General features: G+C 40.9%; 2 protein-coding genes across 3 annotated transcripts in view; one reads left to right on the plus strand and one right to left on the minus strand.

Annotated features, from left to right (window-relative positions):
* LOC116300825 (uncharacterized) overlaps nucleotides 1-10,073 on the minus strand; it is a 34,917-nt gene extending 24,844 nt beyond the window's left edge. The window contains exons 1-3 of the mRNA XM_089028917.1: nucleotides 9,920-10,073; nucleotides 8,930-9,043; nucleotides 7,283-7,444 (exon numbers count right to left, since the gene is read on the minus strand). Of these exons, the coding sequence (XP_088885043.1) occupies nucleotides 7,283-7,444; nucleotides 8,930-9,043; nucleotides 9,920-10,019 (376 nt within the window). The 5' untranslated portion in view covers nucleotides 10,020-10,073. The remainder of the gene's footprint in view (nucleotides 1-7,282; nucleotides 7,445-8,929; nucleotides 9,044-9,919) is intronic.
* A 2,394-nt stretch (nucleotides 10,074-12,467) lies between these two features.
* LOC116300819 (uncharacterized) overlaps nucleotides 12,468-17,805 on the plus strand; it is a 12,777-nt gene continuing 7,439 nt past the window's right edge. For both annotated transcript variants that reach the window (XM_089028913.1, XM_089028915.1), the window contains exons 1-10: nucleotides 12,468-13,336; nucleotides 13,547-13,639; nucleotides 14,092-14,202; nucleotides 14,472-14,582; nucleotides 14,913-15,026; nucleotides 15,319-15,429; nucleotides 15,989-16,108; nucleotides 16,601-16,753; nucleotides 17,044-17,139; nucleotides 17,492-17,608. In XM_089028913.1, the coding sequence (XP_088885039.1) occupies nucleotides 12,544-13,336; nucleotides 13,547-13,639; nucleotides 14,092-14,202; nucleotides 14,472-14,582; nucleotides 14,913-15,026; nucleotides 15,319-15,429; nucleotides 15,989-16,108; nucleotides 16,601-16,753; nucleotides 17,044-17,139; nucleotides 17,492-17,608 (1,819 nt within the window). In that variant the 5' untranslated portion in view covers nucleotides 12,468-12,543. The remainder of the gene's footprint in view (nucleotides 13,337-13,546; nucleotides 13,640-14,091; nucleotides 14,203-14,471; nucleotides 14,583-14,912; nucleotides 15,027-15,318; nucleotides 15,430-15,988; nucleotides 16,109-16,600; nucleotides 16,754-17,043; nucleotides 17,140-17,491; nucleotides 17,609-17,805) is intronic.

Genomic DNA, 17,805 nt, shown 5'->3' on the forward strand with positions numbered 1-17,805 from the left:
CTTTCTGCCAGCACTTTATACGTTTGCCGTCTGAATCCTGCAGTTCACCTAGACCGGGTGCTATGAGCATTTGGGGGTAAAACTTGCGGATGTAATCAACGACTTTCTTATGTAAGTCGAACTCATTTTCTATTTTGAATACCAACTTGTTGGGGCCGTCAAAGCGCCTTTCTATCTCATACTTACCGGTTTTCCTTAGCGTGGGAAGGACGTCACCTAACACCCATTTCCTGAACTTTTTAGCCTCAGCCTTTTCAGATCCGAATATCAATTCGTAAAGACCTTCCTCCGTCAAATACACGGCATTGGGCTGTGCGTTAAGGGTGTCACGCTGAGTTACACCCTTTAAAGACCTGAGAAGTACCTTATTTTCCTCTGATACGTGATCAGACGCCGCTTTTCTGGAATTTACGTAACCCAACGCCAACGCCACGGACTTCGCTTTAAAGTACAGTTTGTCGCCTTGCACTATGCATTGCAGTTTCGTACCGTTGTTTTCAAATATTTGCAGCATTGTATATCTAAGGAATATTTTAACCTTAATATGCAACACTTTTAAGTTGGTTCATTTCCACGCTCAGTTACGCGTCAGACACGACGAAGACGTAGCAGTTTATCTTGTCAGCGTCGCCCGCGGAGGCATTCTTGGTGCGCTTGATCTCCAATGTTATGCCATCCTGCGTATTTACTAGACGTAAACCCTGGCCATGTAGGTCTTCGTCGTTGATGGTGCGCATATCAATCCACAGCGCGTACTTATCCTTAAAGAATTCCTCAGGGTTAATTTGGTCGCCAAACTTGCGCATCGCCTCCCTGTACACGTCTGCGGGCTTTATCCCCTGCGAGTAGACCTTGTTTGGAACCCCGTTGATATTCACGCCGACGTTGGTAATGTTGGGGTTATGAAAGGCCTCGGAGTCGCGCTTACCGGCCTCATAGGGTTTGGCAAACACCAACATCAACCCCGTGAGACTTCTTCGGGGGAGGTTAATGCTTTGGTTGATAACCTCATCCGTCTTATCCAAGAAACTGAACGTCTTATACATCACTACGTGGTCGTAAAGGAATGCCTTTCCGGAGCTGTATTCCATGCCAGCGCTACGTGCCAGCTCTTCGCTGTACACGGTTTCGTACTGTAATTCTAGATTAGTGATAGAATAAGGATCAACAGTCCCGCTAATTGCGCTGTCCATGCCTCCAATGACGTTCGTAGTGTCCGCCAAGGTTACTTCAAACTGTAACTCGGATAACTGCCTGGGGTAGTACACACCATGACTCGTAATTACTTCGAAATCCAAAGGGATAACGTACTTGCTACCGTACGCAGTTACTACCCTTGTTGCGTCTGCTACTGCGGTTGCTCCGCTGGAGTCCGTAGGCGCTGGGTTGGTATCGCTGCGAAGCTGACGTAGGATAACGCTTCCAATTCCCTGCTCTATTCTTTGTGCACGGTCAAAGGCTGTTAGCCACAGATCCTTATACGTGGTGTACAGGTCGTACCTATTTAAGTCTAAGAGGGATTCCCCGGCAAACTTGATTCTCATCTTAGAGACGAGGTTCCTACCCACATTATTGACGGTATAGCGCTTGTCCTTGGTGCTTGGTTGTATTGCTAGGTCAAACCTTAACGCCAGGGTGCCAGGAACCAATACTAGGTTATCCGTTAGGCGGGGAACGCCCACATACAGCGTTTCTCCAGGCTTTGCGCTGCTGGGCGTGAATGTGACCCGGTGAAAGGTGCGTTCTGCTTTCAGCCCGCCAACCTGCTTAGGTAATACGTTGGGATTTAACTTTGAGCTTATCATATATAATGGAAGTAGAAGGAACGGATTTTGATCCCCTTACCGAAGAAGACCAAGTTGATATTAATGACGAAGAATATGAAACCCTGCTTCCTGATGACAATGTAGACCCCCGAGGCCTTTTTGAGAAATTGCTGAACAAGTATGGCGTCAGGGCCAGCGATGCTATGCGTTCTTTGAGAGATAAATTCAAGTCTAAGAACCCCCACACGCCCATTCCAGAATACTTACAAATGGAATCCCTTGGCGTGCGGTCGGACTTAATGGCGGACCTCATCGAGGACCTAAGGGAGCGATACCCAAACATAAACCTGGCTCTCTTAGACTTCCAAATAGGAGACAAAGGGCAGGTTCAAGTTAGAGAATCGGGTAGGGAAAAATGGCATAACCTGTATCAAAGGAAGAATTCCAGCCTGCTTAACAACCAGCTTCCAAAAGGAGTCACAAATGCGCTGGGAGCGCCCAACTTGACGATGCTAAGCACTTCGACTCAAAGGGATACAGAAGTTGCCAGGGAGGCCTTTGTTAGTCGCCTTTCACTGCCGGGTAGCGAAGATGCCCTCAGATCCGCAATAAGACTGCAAGAGGAGCGTCAAGAAAGACTTAGCCAATTGGGGAGCGACGAGACTGCTGAAAAGGAAGCACTTAAGAAGGAAATACAGGAAAATAACATAACCATTGATGACCTTACGCGACAACTCGACTACGTAACCAAGGAAGAAGGCGGTATCGTCAGTCGCTTCGAAGCCGTCCAAGAGGAAAACCAAGCATTGCAGGAACGTATAAGAGAATTGGAAGACGAATTCATTAAACAAAATAAACTAACTACTAAGAGCCATGCCGACGAAATCGTAGACTTTAGGAATAGACTTTCTAAGGCATTGGACGAAAAAAGCGACGCAAGGAATCAGCTAAGGGCTGCTTTGAATGAAGCGGCGGGAAACGACACGGAACTACAGCGCTTAGGACAAGAATTAATGGAGTCTGTTGACAGAGAAAGGCAATTGATGGTGGACAAGGCGGTGGCGGAGGAACAAATACGGCAACTTCGACAGGCCGTCGAAGACTTGGAGTACGAAATAGATCGACAGCGAGTAATAATCGAAGATCAAACTCGCCCTGAAGAAGAAAGGGAGGCAGCCCAAAAGGAAGTAGAAACCCTTCAGGAAAGACTGGCGGAATTACAAACGCAAATAGAAGGTAAGGAAAAGGAGCTGGGGCTTACCACCAAGGAAAAGATAAAAAGAGCCCTTTTGAAGTATGGCGTTCCACTGGCATTTGCGGTTGCTATTTCGAGCGTAGTAGGAGTTATCCTATCCGCGCTTAAGGCTACGGGCGCGGGCGTAAAGAAATTAGGCAATGGGCTGACGGACTTGGGAAAAAAGATGGCAGCCGGCCTTCCTGGGCTGCTGGGTTCGGTTGTTTCCTTGGCACTTAGGGCCGGCGGAGAACTGTTGAAGTTTGTGGGGAATAACATTTGGATCTTAGTCGTAGCTATTGGAGTGGTACTCCTGAAGAAGATGAAGGCTTAATCTTATCCTTGTGTATTACTGGTGGCTTATCGTCGTCGGTCGCCCGAGGCGTTCTCGACTGGGGATAAGTAAAGATAGTATTCGCACCGCCTTGATAATGCGGAACTAGCGGCAGCACGCTCATGGTGCTAATGGGCTTATGATTCCAAACATCATTCGTTGGAGGGACATCAGTCGGGGTGGCATTTATCCGAAGGTAGGTAACATCGTTGGGAAGAACCTGAAGCTTCGCATATTGGCAATTGGCTATCATGTAAAAAGTTGCCGGCGTTAAGTCTTCTGTGCTTAACGGTGGGGGCTCCGACGAGAAATGAGCTGGGTTCCTATTATTATCTTTTTTTCTGTAGGGTAGTAATGGGTAGTTATCCTCATCGACAATCCTAAACCCGACATTGCACGAATACCCCGCCGAAATGCTAATGGTACACATGATCAACCCCAGGCCCCCAACCTTCACCCACAGCCCGGTGTCATACCAATGCTGTTCTAAGTAGTCCTTCTCCCCCAAAAAATGTAGAAACCAATCTTCCTTCGCGTGTGGGTTCATATATCTAAAGGCTCACCACCGTAAGAGTGCTAATGGTAGCGTGATTATAGGGCTGGTTTCTTTGATCGTGTATGCTATTTATGCAAACGCTCCCGGTGTCATCTACGCGCATTTGCAGCTTTACCTTTCCGTGGCAGTCGGCAACCATATGAAAAGCCCAAGTCGTAAGATTCTCAGTGCTATTCGTTGGCGGCTCTGTGGAAAAATGAACTGGCTCCCTGTTGTTTGTCTTACTTCTCATAGGCTGCAGTATGCCGTTGTCGTCGCAGAAACGAAAGCCCACGTTGGCATGGCTGCTTGTACCAATGCAAATACTACAAAGGATTAATTTCTTCCCTGAGTAGTTCAAATTCACGGACATGCCCGTGACATCAACCCAAGAGCTCTGGGTGTATTTTTTCTCGCCTGTATAAGTCGTATAGACACAATCTACTCCAGCTACGTAAGGGTTGTTCATCGCCATATATAATAGCTCAGACCAATGCTTGCAGCTGCTAAGCCGGCTTTTAGTAAGTTATGGTCATATTCTTCCTCAGGCGCCCTTCTTTTCCTTCGTACGTATCTTTTTGTCATTACCTTTCTTACAGGTAGTGACTTCGTTTCAATGCGTATTTTTAGGCTTCTCAACGAAATGGGGTATATTTCGGAGGGTGTCTGAGTTAACATCGTTCACTCCAAACTTCATGTCTTTCGTAGCACGTTGAAGCTTGTTGTTGTATCCAACTACGGAATCAACGTTTATTACCAAATTGCTCGGCATTAACCAACAACCCGGCGACAATGCGTAGTCCAACCGCACCTTCGATTCTTGCACCGCTAGTTGATATCTCTGCACTGACTTTGAAATCTCATTCTCAATAATAGCGCTTTCGAAGAGAACATGGAATACTTACTGCGTTTCTTTTGACGCCCCGGAAGCGCTCACGATGGGGCTGCGGGTGCTAACTTGCGCGCCTAGAGCGCAATAGACGAAGGCTTCAATACTCCTGTTAATCCTTGCTAAATTCTTCAAACCAATACCCTTCGCGGCAACAAATGGCGCCCACGGATGGGTTTCTTTGCTTTCAATGAAGTAAATTAAAGTACCCTTTGATGCTTTACCGCCAAGGTCTGAGAATTCCCATTTGCTCGGATACCCCATACCAGCCCTTTCTATGCTAGCTCCTACATATGCTGCATAAGTGTAAGTTTCTCCGAGGCCGTGTGCGGCACCTTCTTTATTACGAAAGTCAGGGTTTGAAAGCCCAAACTCGTTTTTTAAACGCTCCCATGCGACTTTATCGTATTTATTATCCTTCGCGTTAAAGATATTATCACTTGGTAGAGGCGCTCCTAGTTCAAACAATATTCTGCGGATGGTAAAGGCAACGTGGAATCTCAAAAATGGAATATGCAACATATCCATGGCCACACCGCATCCTTTCGTCGCAGCCCAAACAGCAAAGTTCAACTGCTGCGGCCAATACCGCATGTTAGGCCCTGCCAGCCATTCTCTGGCTTCCTTGCCTGATGTATGCTTCATGCGGGTTTCTCTGAAGATGTCTCTAATCTTTATCTTAAATGCCGCTTTACCTACGGGTATTTCTAAAGTGGTAACCAACCCAGTAAAGTCCTTCGTGTCTTTATTATCGTAAAATGGATAATCCTCCGTTGCCGGCAGCAAATATTTCGGAAAGTTAGGCTTTGACGCTGGTTTTGGCTTTGGAGGTTGTTTGGGTGGTGGTGGTGTATAATGTGGCCGATCCTCCATATCGTTTCCAAAAGCGTCGTACATTAGTATATAATGGATGTTATACCTTCAGCACCCCCCCTTTATCCTGAACTTCCTAAGGATGCCGAAAACTTTCGTCTGAATAAAGCGAACTTAATACTGGCTTACTTGGAAGGGCAAGCGAAACACTACGAAGAGGTTAGGAAAAAGTACGCCAGAGCCCGAAGCATACTACATAAAATCGCGATAACTTCCGGCTCCATGTCCGTGGCGTTAACAGGCACTGGCGTTGCTACTTCGCTTACCGGGCCTGGAATAGTCATTGGCATTCCTTTGGCAAGCGTTGGAGCTGTCTGCGGCATTGTTTCCGCTGTTACGACAGGCATTATAAAGCAATTGTCCGGTAAGATATCCAAGCACGACACTCATATAGCCCTGGCAAGAGCAAAGGCTAACACCATTGCCGACTTAGTCTCCAAGGCTCTGCAGGACCGCCGCATAGACGACGCGGAGTTTTCTTTGATCCTCGCGGAGGAAAAGAAATACGGGGAGCTAAAGTCGGGTAATAAAAAAACCATCGTGAAAGATCTTTCCGAGGAATCTCGCAAAAAGATCTACCAGGAGGCAAAAGAGGAGCTCCAAAGAAAACTCGCTCAGTAGACATCTGCTTTGAAAAGAACGTAGGGGGATTTCGACTGCACATTTCATCTTCTCGGAATCCATTCTAATAGGGGGTGGTTGGGGTCTATTTTGTAAAATATTTCGTAAATTACGTCGGGGTAATAAGGAATATCCTTATCCAGCCGACAGAATAACCACTCGGCCCTTTGCATATCTGGGACATGAGGAATACGCCTACCGGTAATTTCAGACAAAAGATAGGGAATAGCTTTGTAATATTTCCCTAGCTTTAATTTTTTCAATGTCTTTCGTAGACTTTGTGGGGTTGGCTCTTCTAAGTGGTCTATGATTTTCTGCGTGTCTAAATATACCGGATGTAAACCTTGGATATGACTCATCCAATCTCGGAAGTATTTTAATCTCTTATATGGCGTTTTCTTACGACCTCCATTGGCGTAATACTGCTCTCTGGTAGCATTTGGTACGGCATTACGAATATTCTTACCACACTCGTAACACTGTGCTGACGTGTCGTCTTCTATCTGCATTTTTTTACCACAACACCAAAAGGGTTCTGGCTTGGGTATGACAACTCTAGGTCTCAAACAAATCACACAGACATCATTAACAAACTCCTTACACTCATGCATCGTATATCTAAAGAATATCTTTCCCTCCATTTGCGACCCCAACAGAGCAGCAGTTAGGGACATTTCGCGCTGCCGGCGGATCGCGCAAGACCCCCTGTTCCGCGGGTTACCGACCTCCAAAAACCCACCCCCCCTGGTGTTTTTCGACTTGTGATTTTTGGCAATGCCGGCGCTTCGTGAGTCCACCTAACTGCTGCTTTTTTTCATATTTAAATTACTCGTGCAAATACAGAACTTATTAATATCCTCGTCCTCCCTATATAATATCTACAGAATCCAATACAGAATATAGGCAACCACATTTCGATTGAAATTAATCGTAATCATAGGTGTTTGATGCCGATAGCCCCAACCCAACCCCCACCAAATCCGAGTCAAGACTTAGATGTATTACATGGAGAAAGATTACCAAACATTACCCATTTTAGACGGTATAAAGTAGGGTATGGTGCGCGACGTCCATAGACTGCTCCTGGATCTGTGAGCATTTCGTTTTGCTCTGTTGATTTTGGAAGCTTTTATCAGTTTGTAGGTGTACGGATCCAACACTATGTCACCTTGGTACAAAATCATTGATTGCTCTGAAAAGGGATTCAAAAGGAATTTGCTGATATAACCAGCCCTCTGATTGAACAAAAAGTACAATTGATAAGAGTATCAATGACGCTCAAGTGATTTTTTCTGCACGCTCTCTTTGAATTTTGTTGATTAGTATGAATCTCGTCTTCCGTCGATTGGATGGGAGCGCGTGCTATATGAGAGCTAGCACACCGCACATTCTGTTTTGTCCTACTCAATCCGAAATAACGGTTACTCTAATTTGTATTTTACAAAGTAATGATAAAAAACTTGCTTGCCGTGCTGTGCTGTGTGAAAAACGTCCGCGTTTTCTATTTCTTCACATTATCCGTGTTTGAAACTACTTTTTTTCTATAAAGTGGGTATTCATAAAGTCTTAATGTAAGAGAAACCTGAAATAGCCTTAACGCTGATCTAACTCATATCACGACACAGTCAAGGACAGATCATTAACCGGCTGTCCATTCGTTTCTATCAAGGGCAATAGACCCTAAATCTAATGAAGTTCCACACCTAAAATATCACAATCCTCTTCAAAATATCTCTCCATATATTGAAATGTAAAACATGCTTTCAAAATACCAAGACAATAGTGAAAATTAGCAAAAAAGAAAAAAAAAAAAAAGAAAAAAAACAACCGAAAGGGATTCTGGAAGTGATGGTGTTAAACGTCTTCATGTATGCTTCAGGTCTATTAGAATTGAAAACTCCTTGTAAACTGTTCACGATCGAATGCGAACATCGAGATATCGGCCCAACTCATACCGCAGTAAACTGAATAGAGCATTGGAGAATAACATGAAAATGCAAAAAAGGAGGACCCGAAAAAAGAACTTCATCGTGCGTTTGTATCTTTTTACTTTTTTTAATCAGATCACTTGCCATTCTCTAGAGTATCATGTCTTTGTTTAACGGTTGCGCATGAGAAGACACATGAATAAGGCAACTCAATCAAAATCTTATTCACAATGGAATAACACAATCATTGTAGATGTGACAATTGGATCACTGTAGGTGTGACTATGAGTTTCAATTTTTCAAGGCGAGTTTTGGTCGTCTTTCAAGTTTTTTTTCTTTTTCTTCTTCTTTCTCTCTTTTTTTTTTTCTTTTTTTCAAGTTTAATTTTTTTTTTCTTTTTTCAATTTTAATTTTAATTCGGGCGTTCAACCCGCAACTTCTACCCCTTGCAAACTACGTCATCTAAATAAATGCGACAATCTAACAAGCCTGAAGCGAGATGACGTTTTACCCCCGTCTCTAGACCATAATCCTTTTCACACTGCTTTTGTTCTTTAATTATGACTATTGTTCCTGTATTCTCTAAGGAATCAAAAATTTTAATATGAAAGAATTTAAAAAATTATTATGGTATAGAGTCGGGGGTAAAACGTCATCTCGCTTCAGGCTTATTGTTTTGATTTTCGATAGCTATCTAGTTCATTTTCCATGAAACTTCACATACTCACAAATCAATGAATTTTATTTACCTTTGAGATTGCTCGCTTTCTCAGAGTCGGTATCTTTTGCATTCGCTTCTAATGCGAGGGATTTCCTCACTGCATCATTAGCAGCCAGAACGGATCCAAACACGCTTTCATAGCCTGAAATTAGAGGAGGAAATATTGTACCAAAATGTTGAATAAATTATTCATCCATTTACCGCGGGTTTCTATATTCTACGAAATCGGTAGTTGCGAGCTTCACGCTGTTTGATTTTTCGCTGCCGTCAATCAAAAGTAATTGTCGGTACCTTAAATATTCGGCTTGACTGACAGAATATCGAAAACCGCAGTAAACAGCAGAAAACCATGGGCATAGAAAAAAGAATTCGATCCCTACCAAGGGTGAATGACCAGAATTAAACGTAGAAAGATGCTAGATCATCTAATCTTTCTTTTCATACATATTTTTTTTATTTTTTATTTTCTTTCTAAATATATATTTTTTAAACTTAGCATTTGTTGCTTGGCAACCAGGCAAATAGGGGAGAGAATTCCCGTTTTTATACAGTTAAATGTTTCTTAATAAGTATAGCTGGAATCAGTGTAATTTGTCGTATATTTTTACTTCCAAGACGCTCGAGTGATTGGGCAGTCTCCCAAACTAGCGGCTAGATTATCTTCAAAGTGGGCGAAGCCGAATTAAATTGAGTTTGGATATAAGTAGATTCTTGCCTTCAGAGGCAGGGAAACCGAGGAATGCGGAAAAAATCCACGTGGCAAGAGGGAATACCCGCATTAAAAACCTCTATCTAATGGACCCTTCTCACAATTATAGTGGATGCGAGATAGAAAAGAAAAATAGAGATAGAAAAGAAATCGTACTTTTTCTCGATGGATTTGTTGTATTTTATGTTAGCCTCGCATTCAACGGACAGGTCCATTGTTTTGGGAAGGCGTGTTTACACCACTCATGCCCGTTCTAGCTATGTTATTTTTAAACGAATGTTTACAACAATATCGCAGGATCTTCCGTACCTTTTTTAGCAGCTTTGACTTTACCAGCTTCACTCTGCTCCACCATAAATGTATTCAGAAGGAAGACAAGAACCAAACCTTTGACTAACGATTTGGCCATTTTTGCGTTGACACGGCTCAGTTCGAGGATAGTTCAATCAACACACAACCCCGCTACTCAAATACCAGCCTATATAAGTAAGTAAGCTCTAACTAAACAACTTAGTAGTTGTTTTGAAGAATGATTTTACATAACAATCAAGGAACTTATTTAGAGCGGAAGTATTTACCTTCAAGCGCTTACACAGCCAAGCTTTGTAAGTAACAGGGTAGATAATATTAGCTTTTTGATACACCGATTTACATTAAACGAAAAAAACATGACTAATCTGACTTGCAGCTGTACTTTCACTAAATACCAATTATTGAGAAGTCGATCAAGGCCATTAGTGTTGATTACTTTGAATTTTTTTGAACGGCAGAATTTTGATAGAATGAATTGGAAGTGACGAGAGAGATATAAATTTTACACAAGAAAGCTAGTCGAGCGGGCAGTTAAGTCAGGTGAATAATTAAGAACAAGAATAAAACCCTGTTGCTATCTTTCACGTACTTCATTCATATTTAATAATTCGTTCCTGTGTTGTTTCAAAATATGGTGTTTCCTTTCGACTACCGTTATGAATCGTTTTCGTTATTACTATGCCGTCATCCCGATACCACTATTTACTCAATGATATATAATCATCTTTCTTGGCTTTAACAAAACCGTTATCTTCCCACTCCAAAAGGGAATGAAAAAACATTTGAATAAGGAAAAAAATCCAGATAGGATTTTGTTTTTTCTTGGTACCAAGGTGTAATGAGGGGTATTCAATGAAAAACTGCATGTTTGCAGGCTTGAGACAAACGTAAGCAGTTGAACTCATAATATATAAATATAATGAACTCATAACATAATGAAAAATAGAGACAGATGCAGGCGAAGAAGAAGGTACGTTTTTATTGCGTGGCCGGGGGAAGGGGCTTCAGAGGGGAGGGACATCGGTGAACATTTAAGCTCTTGTCAAGTGGAGGGTAAAACCGTTTTATCTTGACGAAAAATAGCTTCTTGTTGACTTAATAGGAGGGTCATGAATTTCTTACTGAGAGAAAAGCGGGAGGGCTACAACCCCTTCCCCCAATGAAATAAAGTACCTTCAGTAATTGGAATCTTGGTAGGATTGAGTAGGGAGGGGAGAAAGTTGGGAAAGGGGGGATAAAGGGAGGCGGACAAAGAAATATCCAACCATCACTCCTCACCCACCCCAAAAAGCAACAGAAACATACAGACAACAATGATAATTGATTAAGAATCCTAGAAAAATACATAAACTAATAACATTTGTTAATACCTATTCTTTACCGAAGAAAACGGGAGAGCCACGAGAGCAAGCAGTTGATGTAGAGTGGTTTTCATTAACCCGTGAAACAAGGCCGGTGCAAGACTGATAAACAAAACGCATTAGGAAAACAAAACGGACCCTTTCACGGTTTTTCAACTTTTTACATTGACTAGCTAGCAACAATGAATCGATGAAATTGGAAAAATAACCTCAAAAATTAGTAAATTTACCAAGTCATTGAGAGTGATATATGGGAAACAGGCGAAGACATAGCTATGACAAAGTCATGAAATTTTACAGACGTTTGTATAGTATAAAATGCAAAAAAATTACGGAGTTATATCTTTGCCATTTTCCAACTAATTATCCTCTAGTTTGCTAACTTGCTCATATCAAAAGTTACAGAAAAAACAAACAAACAAACAAAAAATACCCTGGAATGGTCTATTAGAGTTAAGTAGTTCTAAATAGTACGCTAACGTGCATTTCACGGGTTTATGACAACTACTCTAATGTTTTCATAAAAATATGACGAATCACACCCAATACAATAGATAGAGCGAGAATAGGATACAATATATTTTTTGAATACATTACATATATATATATTATATATATATAATATATAAATAACCATCCAATTAGAAATCACATGTAAGGGATATATCATGAAGATCCTTGCCATCTGGCCAATCAGAAAAGTTCAAACGAAACGAGTTCGAACTAAAATAGCAATTCAGCCACAAGTCATATTTGATTGCTTCGCATTTAGAGACAACAGAGCAGATAAATTGATAGACTGACGACTGACTATTAAATATCTCCAGGGAGGAAAAACTGATCAGTGACAGTCGATTCTCAGTATGACTTCTTTTTTAATTTTTTTTTAGAAACCTCAAGCCCCATTGGGACAAGTATCGATAATGGTACTTCTCCTAGTACTTTGTTTATCTAGCAATCGCCGTTATAAACGAATTTGGTGGACAGATTCGACACCTACCAGTCTCACAGAACAACCTGTTTAAGACGAAAACACACAAAGTTGGAGACACGGTACAGGTCAGATGATTGGATTCTTTTATGTTTTCTTTATAGGTCACTAGTCACAATAGAGTACTGCAGGTGAATAAAAGTACATTACTTGTAGAGTGTCAGTCTAATCTATGTATTATTAACGAAATAAGTCGCCTAACAGGTTTTTGTGGTCCTTGAAGTAGTTTGTTTAGGGATTCACTTCAAGGAGATGCGACTGATTTCACAATGAATATTATAAGGTGTTTTCTTTGTTTTTGGGTCGTAATGAATCTCTCGTGTGACGAGGTTGTGGATGGTTTGAAAGATAAAACTCTTGAAGGACCCCCGAATACGATTCACTCAGAGTCGACAGACGAAGAAGACGACGTTGAAGATGGTTCTACAAGTGGCACCAAAAAATTTGAAGAACCAAATTATTTTGATCAGTCGTCACAAGAAACAAATATTAAAGATACTTCCTCGATCGTCAACGAGGATCTCCCAGACATAAGGGGGAAAGATGTAACTCCAGAACAAGAGATGTTAATGGCTGCCACTCAAGACTCTGATTACCAGCAGGCAAGTGTAGGTGATGTTAACGGACAAGTTTTTGGTGCACTGACTGGAAGATCGTTAAGGCGCACTTCGTCGACTGATGAAAAAGAAAATGAAGGCACTTCCTCTGAAGATAATGACTCTCTAAGTTCGGATAACTTGATGGGGTTTAGCAATTTTTCTGAAAGTCAGGGAGGGGATTCTGAAGATCAGCGCCAACAGATACATTACCCAGTATATCACGATCCCAGACCATTTGGCGTCCATCCCCCCATGAAAGCTCCCATGCCTTATCCTGCCACCATCCATGTTAGGTTACCAGGAAGTGTGCACATGGTACCCAAAGTCTATCCTGTTCATGATTACAGAGGTGTCCCAGTTCCAGTGAGGTATCATAAAGTACAAAATGTAGATTCTCCTTATTATGTGCCGTACAAAGCAGGACCTGATGTAGAAGAGACTCATTTAGACGTATTTCATCCCGGTAAGCAATGTTAACTTACGATCATGGGTGTCATGATTTGGGACCTTAGCTAACCTTAACTTGACTCAATTAGTAGTGGAATTGAGTAACCTGCCTTTTGTTCTCACTATAAAGAAAACGTCTGTAGGGCTAAGAAATGGAATAAACTTTAAGATTCCATGTCGCCATCTAATACTAATGTATAATTTTTTCCCCTTGTCTCAAAACTAGTTAATCCTTGTAAGAACGAGGGATTGCTGCTGCACAGTAACGGAGGAATGGTTTGCTTGTGTACAAGAGATTACCAAGGTAGATTCTGCGACGGTACGTTCTGTACATAAAAAACTACATGTATTTATAATGTAGATCATTTACAGCACAATCCGACGAAGAATAGTAATTTTTTTAAGTAGGAAGCATTTATAAAATAATTACAGGCATGCAAGTGGCAACGGTTTTACGCTGAGTTGCAATTGGTTTGTGCCATAAACTAAACTGGAACTTGTTTACTAAAAGACTGAACGCGATCAATGCACAACGATCGTGATGGTATATCACTTAAATGTGACTTGTGAATGGATGGGTATTTTCTTAGCTATTTTTGTTTTTTTTGTAATTTTCTGATTGGTCCAGAGCAGAAGGATCGTGGTGTTATATCATTTCTTTCTAACTGCTTGATGAAATAATAATAAATAGTAATAAAAGATTGGGCTTTATGTGAATATTATCTTGTTGCTTCTGTTTTATCATTGAACAAATGTAAATGTTCTTCTTAGAAAAGTTGTACTGTCCGTCCAATCCTTGTCTTAATGGAGGTGTGTGTGACGAGATTGCAAATAACTACCGTTGTAGATGTCCAAAGGGATACCGTGGGTACAACTGTGAAGGTACAGTAAAATGACACTTTTTAAAAAAGCTAATAAAATGTAGGAGATCAGACGATAACGATTAATTGAAGCAGTTAATGAATTTGTGCGTTACAAAAATGGTGCTATTGGAAAAGTATTTTATTATCGGGCGATGTAATTTGAAGTGGTATTCTACTGAGCTCTAGGGCCGTCCTGCCTGCCTAATTATAATTTTCTGTCCATTTGCGCAAATGCAATTTTCTAATCAAAATTGTTCACTATTTCTATCCTTGTTGTATTTTGTTCAGTGAAAGATGAATGTGCATTAAATCCATGCAAGAATGATGGCACTTGTGTGGAAACCTTGAATGGCATTATATGTATCTGTAGGTCAGGATTTACTGGTCAACACTGTGAATGTAAGTAATGGAAGTGTGGTAACATATATCAAAATTTTTGTTTATAGAGGATAATACTTGACACTTATTCAAATGATAAACTTGTAGTATTTTAACATTTGTAATTGATTAGGAACGGACCGCTAGCTGAGGTGGTAATCCGAGCCTCGTGAAGGTCTAACCATTTGCAGCGGTGCAGCACCTTCTCCTCATGCAGCTATAGGACCCTGAGTGTTGGCCCGGGCGGGACTCGAACAAGGCTCTTACCAACTGGGCCAAATGAAATAAATGTCCTTACTTGTAGTAGCTTCTAGCTAATTTTATTATAATTCATTTGATTTTGTTTTTAAGCACCGGATTTTTGTGTGCCCAACCCCTGTAGGCACTGGGGCACGTGTATTCAAACTCACACAGGACATCATGAATGTCAATGTACACCTCACTTCAAGGGACATCTTTGCGAAAGTAAGTCAGAAAACTTCATTTTTATTAAAAATAATCAGTGAAATAAAAAAAGCATTTAAAATAGTTAATCTTTGGTGCCTTTTGTCAGCTAAATAGCAATGCCTCCTACAAGGGACGCTGTTATGTTGCGGGTTGCACATTTTGCACAATGCACTTTCTATTAGCTTTTGTCTAAATAACATTGACCAGAAACTAGATGATATTCGATTCTTCATGCAGTTCTACTATAACAAAATTTCACTATTTCAAGTGAGAGTATTAATATATTGAATGAAGAATATTATCTTTACAGCGAGAAGGATATGTTACGCAAACCCTTGTAAAAATGGTGGCAAATGTATTGAGGACGGTGGAAGATATCCTTGTATCTGCCCACATGGCTACAAACCTCCATTCTGTCGAGGTAAGACAATCAATATCAAGTTTAATAATGTTAGGCAAATACAGGTGGCGTAGCGGCGAGAGCATTCGCTTCACACAAATGTCGTCGACGAGAATCCGATTATCAAAAATTGTGAATAGGGAGTTGCTCGTTGGTTCTGCTGTCTATTTGAGGGCTTTACTTTCTGCTCCTGTATTTCAACCTTACGAGAATCAACTTTTCATTTCACACGGGACTTGTCGAAGAAAAGCTATTTTGTATTACTACTTCTTAAAACCTTTTCAAACTTTTAAACTCTGTGTTCTTTCTTTTAGATTTAACTTTTGAACAACAGGCAAGCATGATAATTAATTGAATGTTAGATATTTGAATAGCGTATTGTTGGGGTGAATGTTACGTCATGTTGGTTGACGATAACAAAGCACTCATCATTAGCTCCTATTGTTAATATCTACCAACATGTCGACTGATTCATGGTTATTTATATCTCGAGGGATTTTGAGTCACGTGGTTGTGTTCCAAGTACAGTTCACTGAATGGTGTTTCGTCGCTATTAAAACTCTTCTTTACTTACTTTCAGAACACGTGTGTTCACAACATCCTTGCTTGAATGGTGGCAAGTGTGTTGCTTATGGTTCTGCCAACGGCTGGCATTACAAGTGCAATTGTCCTTTACTTTACAGAGGGGAACATTGTGAAAGTAAGACAATTATGGATGAACATCATTTAATATACACATCTAGGATGCATAGCATATCCCAAATGCACACATGGCGTTCAATAGACCACTTTATCTTGTATACAAATTGCCCATTTCAGACCACGTGACATTCCCCTGAGAATTGTTCTTTTATTATGAACATTTAAAACATTATACAATCAACTACTCCCAAGAATGGTATTACATGGTCTGAAATGGGACAACAAACAACGAAGGTAAAGCAGTATATTTGAGCTGCCATGGTTGTGGACTTACTAGTCAGTCTAGAACGTAAACGACGGCAATTGAAATTGGACGCCATTTTTGCATTCGGTGTATCTTCAAGACATATTTTTATATCCTTTGTTAATTTCTCTATGTGAAAACGACGTTAGTTAGTCCAGACCCATGGCAGTTTAATATAAAAACTATTTTTATTTGAATTTGTATCTTTTAAAAAAACTCTTTTTTATATGCTTTGTCTACTTTTAGTCCCAAATCCCTGTGTAACTAACCCGTGCTTGCACGCTGGCACCTGTATCGATAGTTTCAGCGAGTACTCGGGATTCCCAGCTGACTGGAATACAAGACACTTGCATTACGTTTGCGTGTGTCCTCCAGGATACTTTGGTCCAAAATGTGAAGGTATTTCAATGATTTATATTTGTCTTCAAAAGCAACCTACCTCCCTGTGTTATATGCTTTGTATAGAACAATGCGAATTCCAGAAAAAACAGCAGAATCACGAGCAGAGTGCAGAGACACTAAACATTATATTTTGTTGCCTTCGAGGGCGATGACATTGACGTTTCGTTTCAATTTAAGTATGATTTATATGTAAATTACCTTTTAATTTGAGATTCATTGCTAGTGGGGCACGTGGTTTTAATGCAACTCTCTTAGCTCTCTGAATGATTTATTCATTCTTCTTGCAGACAACATTTGCATCAAGTGTCATAAAAATGCAACTTGCATTTCAAATCGCTGCGTATGCAATGATGGTTTTTATGGAGATGGCTTCTATTGTCGTCGTAAGTTTAAACTTCTTTTGTTATTAAACATATTAAGAATAGTAGATATCAAATTTATTGACGCGAACGAACGAACGAACGAACGAACGAACGAACGAACGAACGAACGAACGAACGAACGAATGAACGAATGAACGAATGAACGAATGAACAAATGAACAAATGAACAAATGAACAAATAAACAAAGGAAAGAAAGAACGAACGAAAGAACGAACGGCGAACGAACGAACGAAAGAACAAACGAACGAAGACTAGGAGCCGCACAATTTTTATAACTGTAGCCGATCTATTGCTAGCCATAATATACCTATTTATAACTATGATTAAAAAGTGCATGCGATTATATTGCAGATATCATTGATCCTTGTGTTCCAAATCCCTGCTATAACAACGCTACCTGTACCCACGGACCTGACGACAGCTTTGACTGTCACTGTCCACCTGGATATATACCTCCATTATGTAAAGGTAAGTAATTTTAAGCTTCAATACTTCAATACAGGACAATGTAGGGTTACTCTGTGAGCAGAGGTCCTTTTCTGCACCGCTGGGAAGCAAGAGGATAAGATAGCTCTGCTCAAAATGGTAATTTGCGTATGCCGCCAGAGATCTCTTTTCGACTCGCTTGCTTGGCGGGTTAGAAAAGGATCTCTACAAACAAGGTA

The sequence above is a fragment of the Actinia tenebrosa genome, unplaced genomic scaffold, assembly GCF_029948245.1.
Source record: "Actinia tenebrosa isolate PJP-AT-01 unplaced genomic scaffold, QUT_ActTen_1.0 PGA_scaffold13__45_contigs__length_12533684, whole genome shotgun sequence".
Taxonomy (NCBI): Eukaryota; Metazoa; Cnidaria; class Anthozoa; order Actiniaria; family Actiniidae; genus Actinia; species Actinia tenebrosa.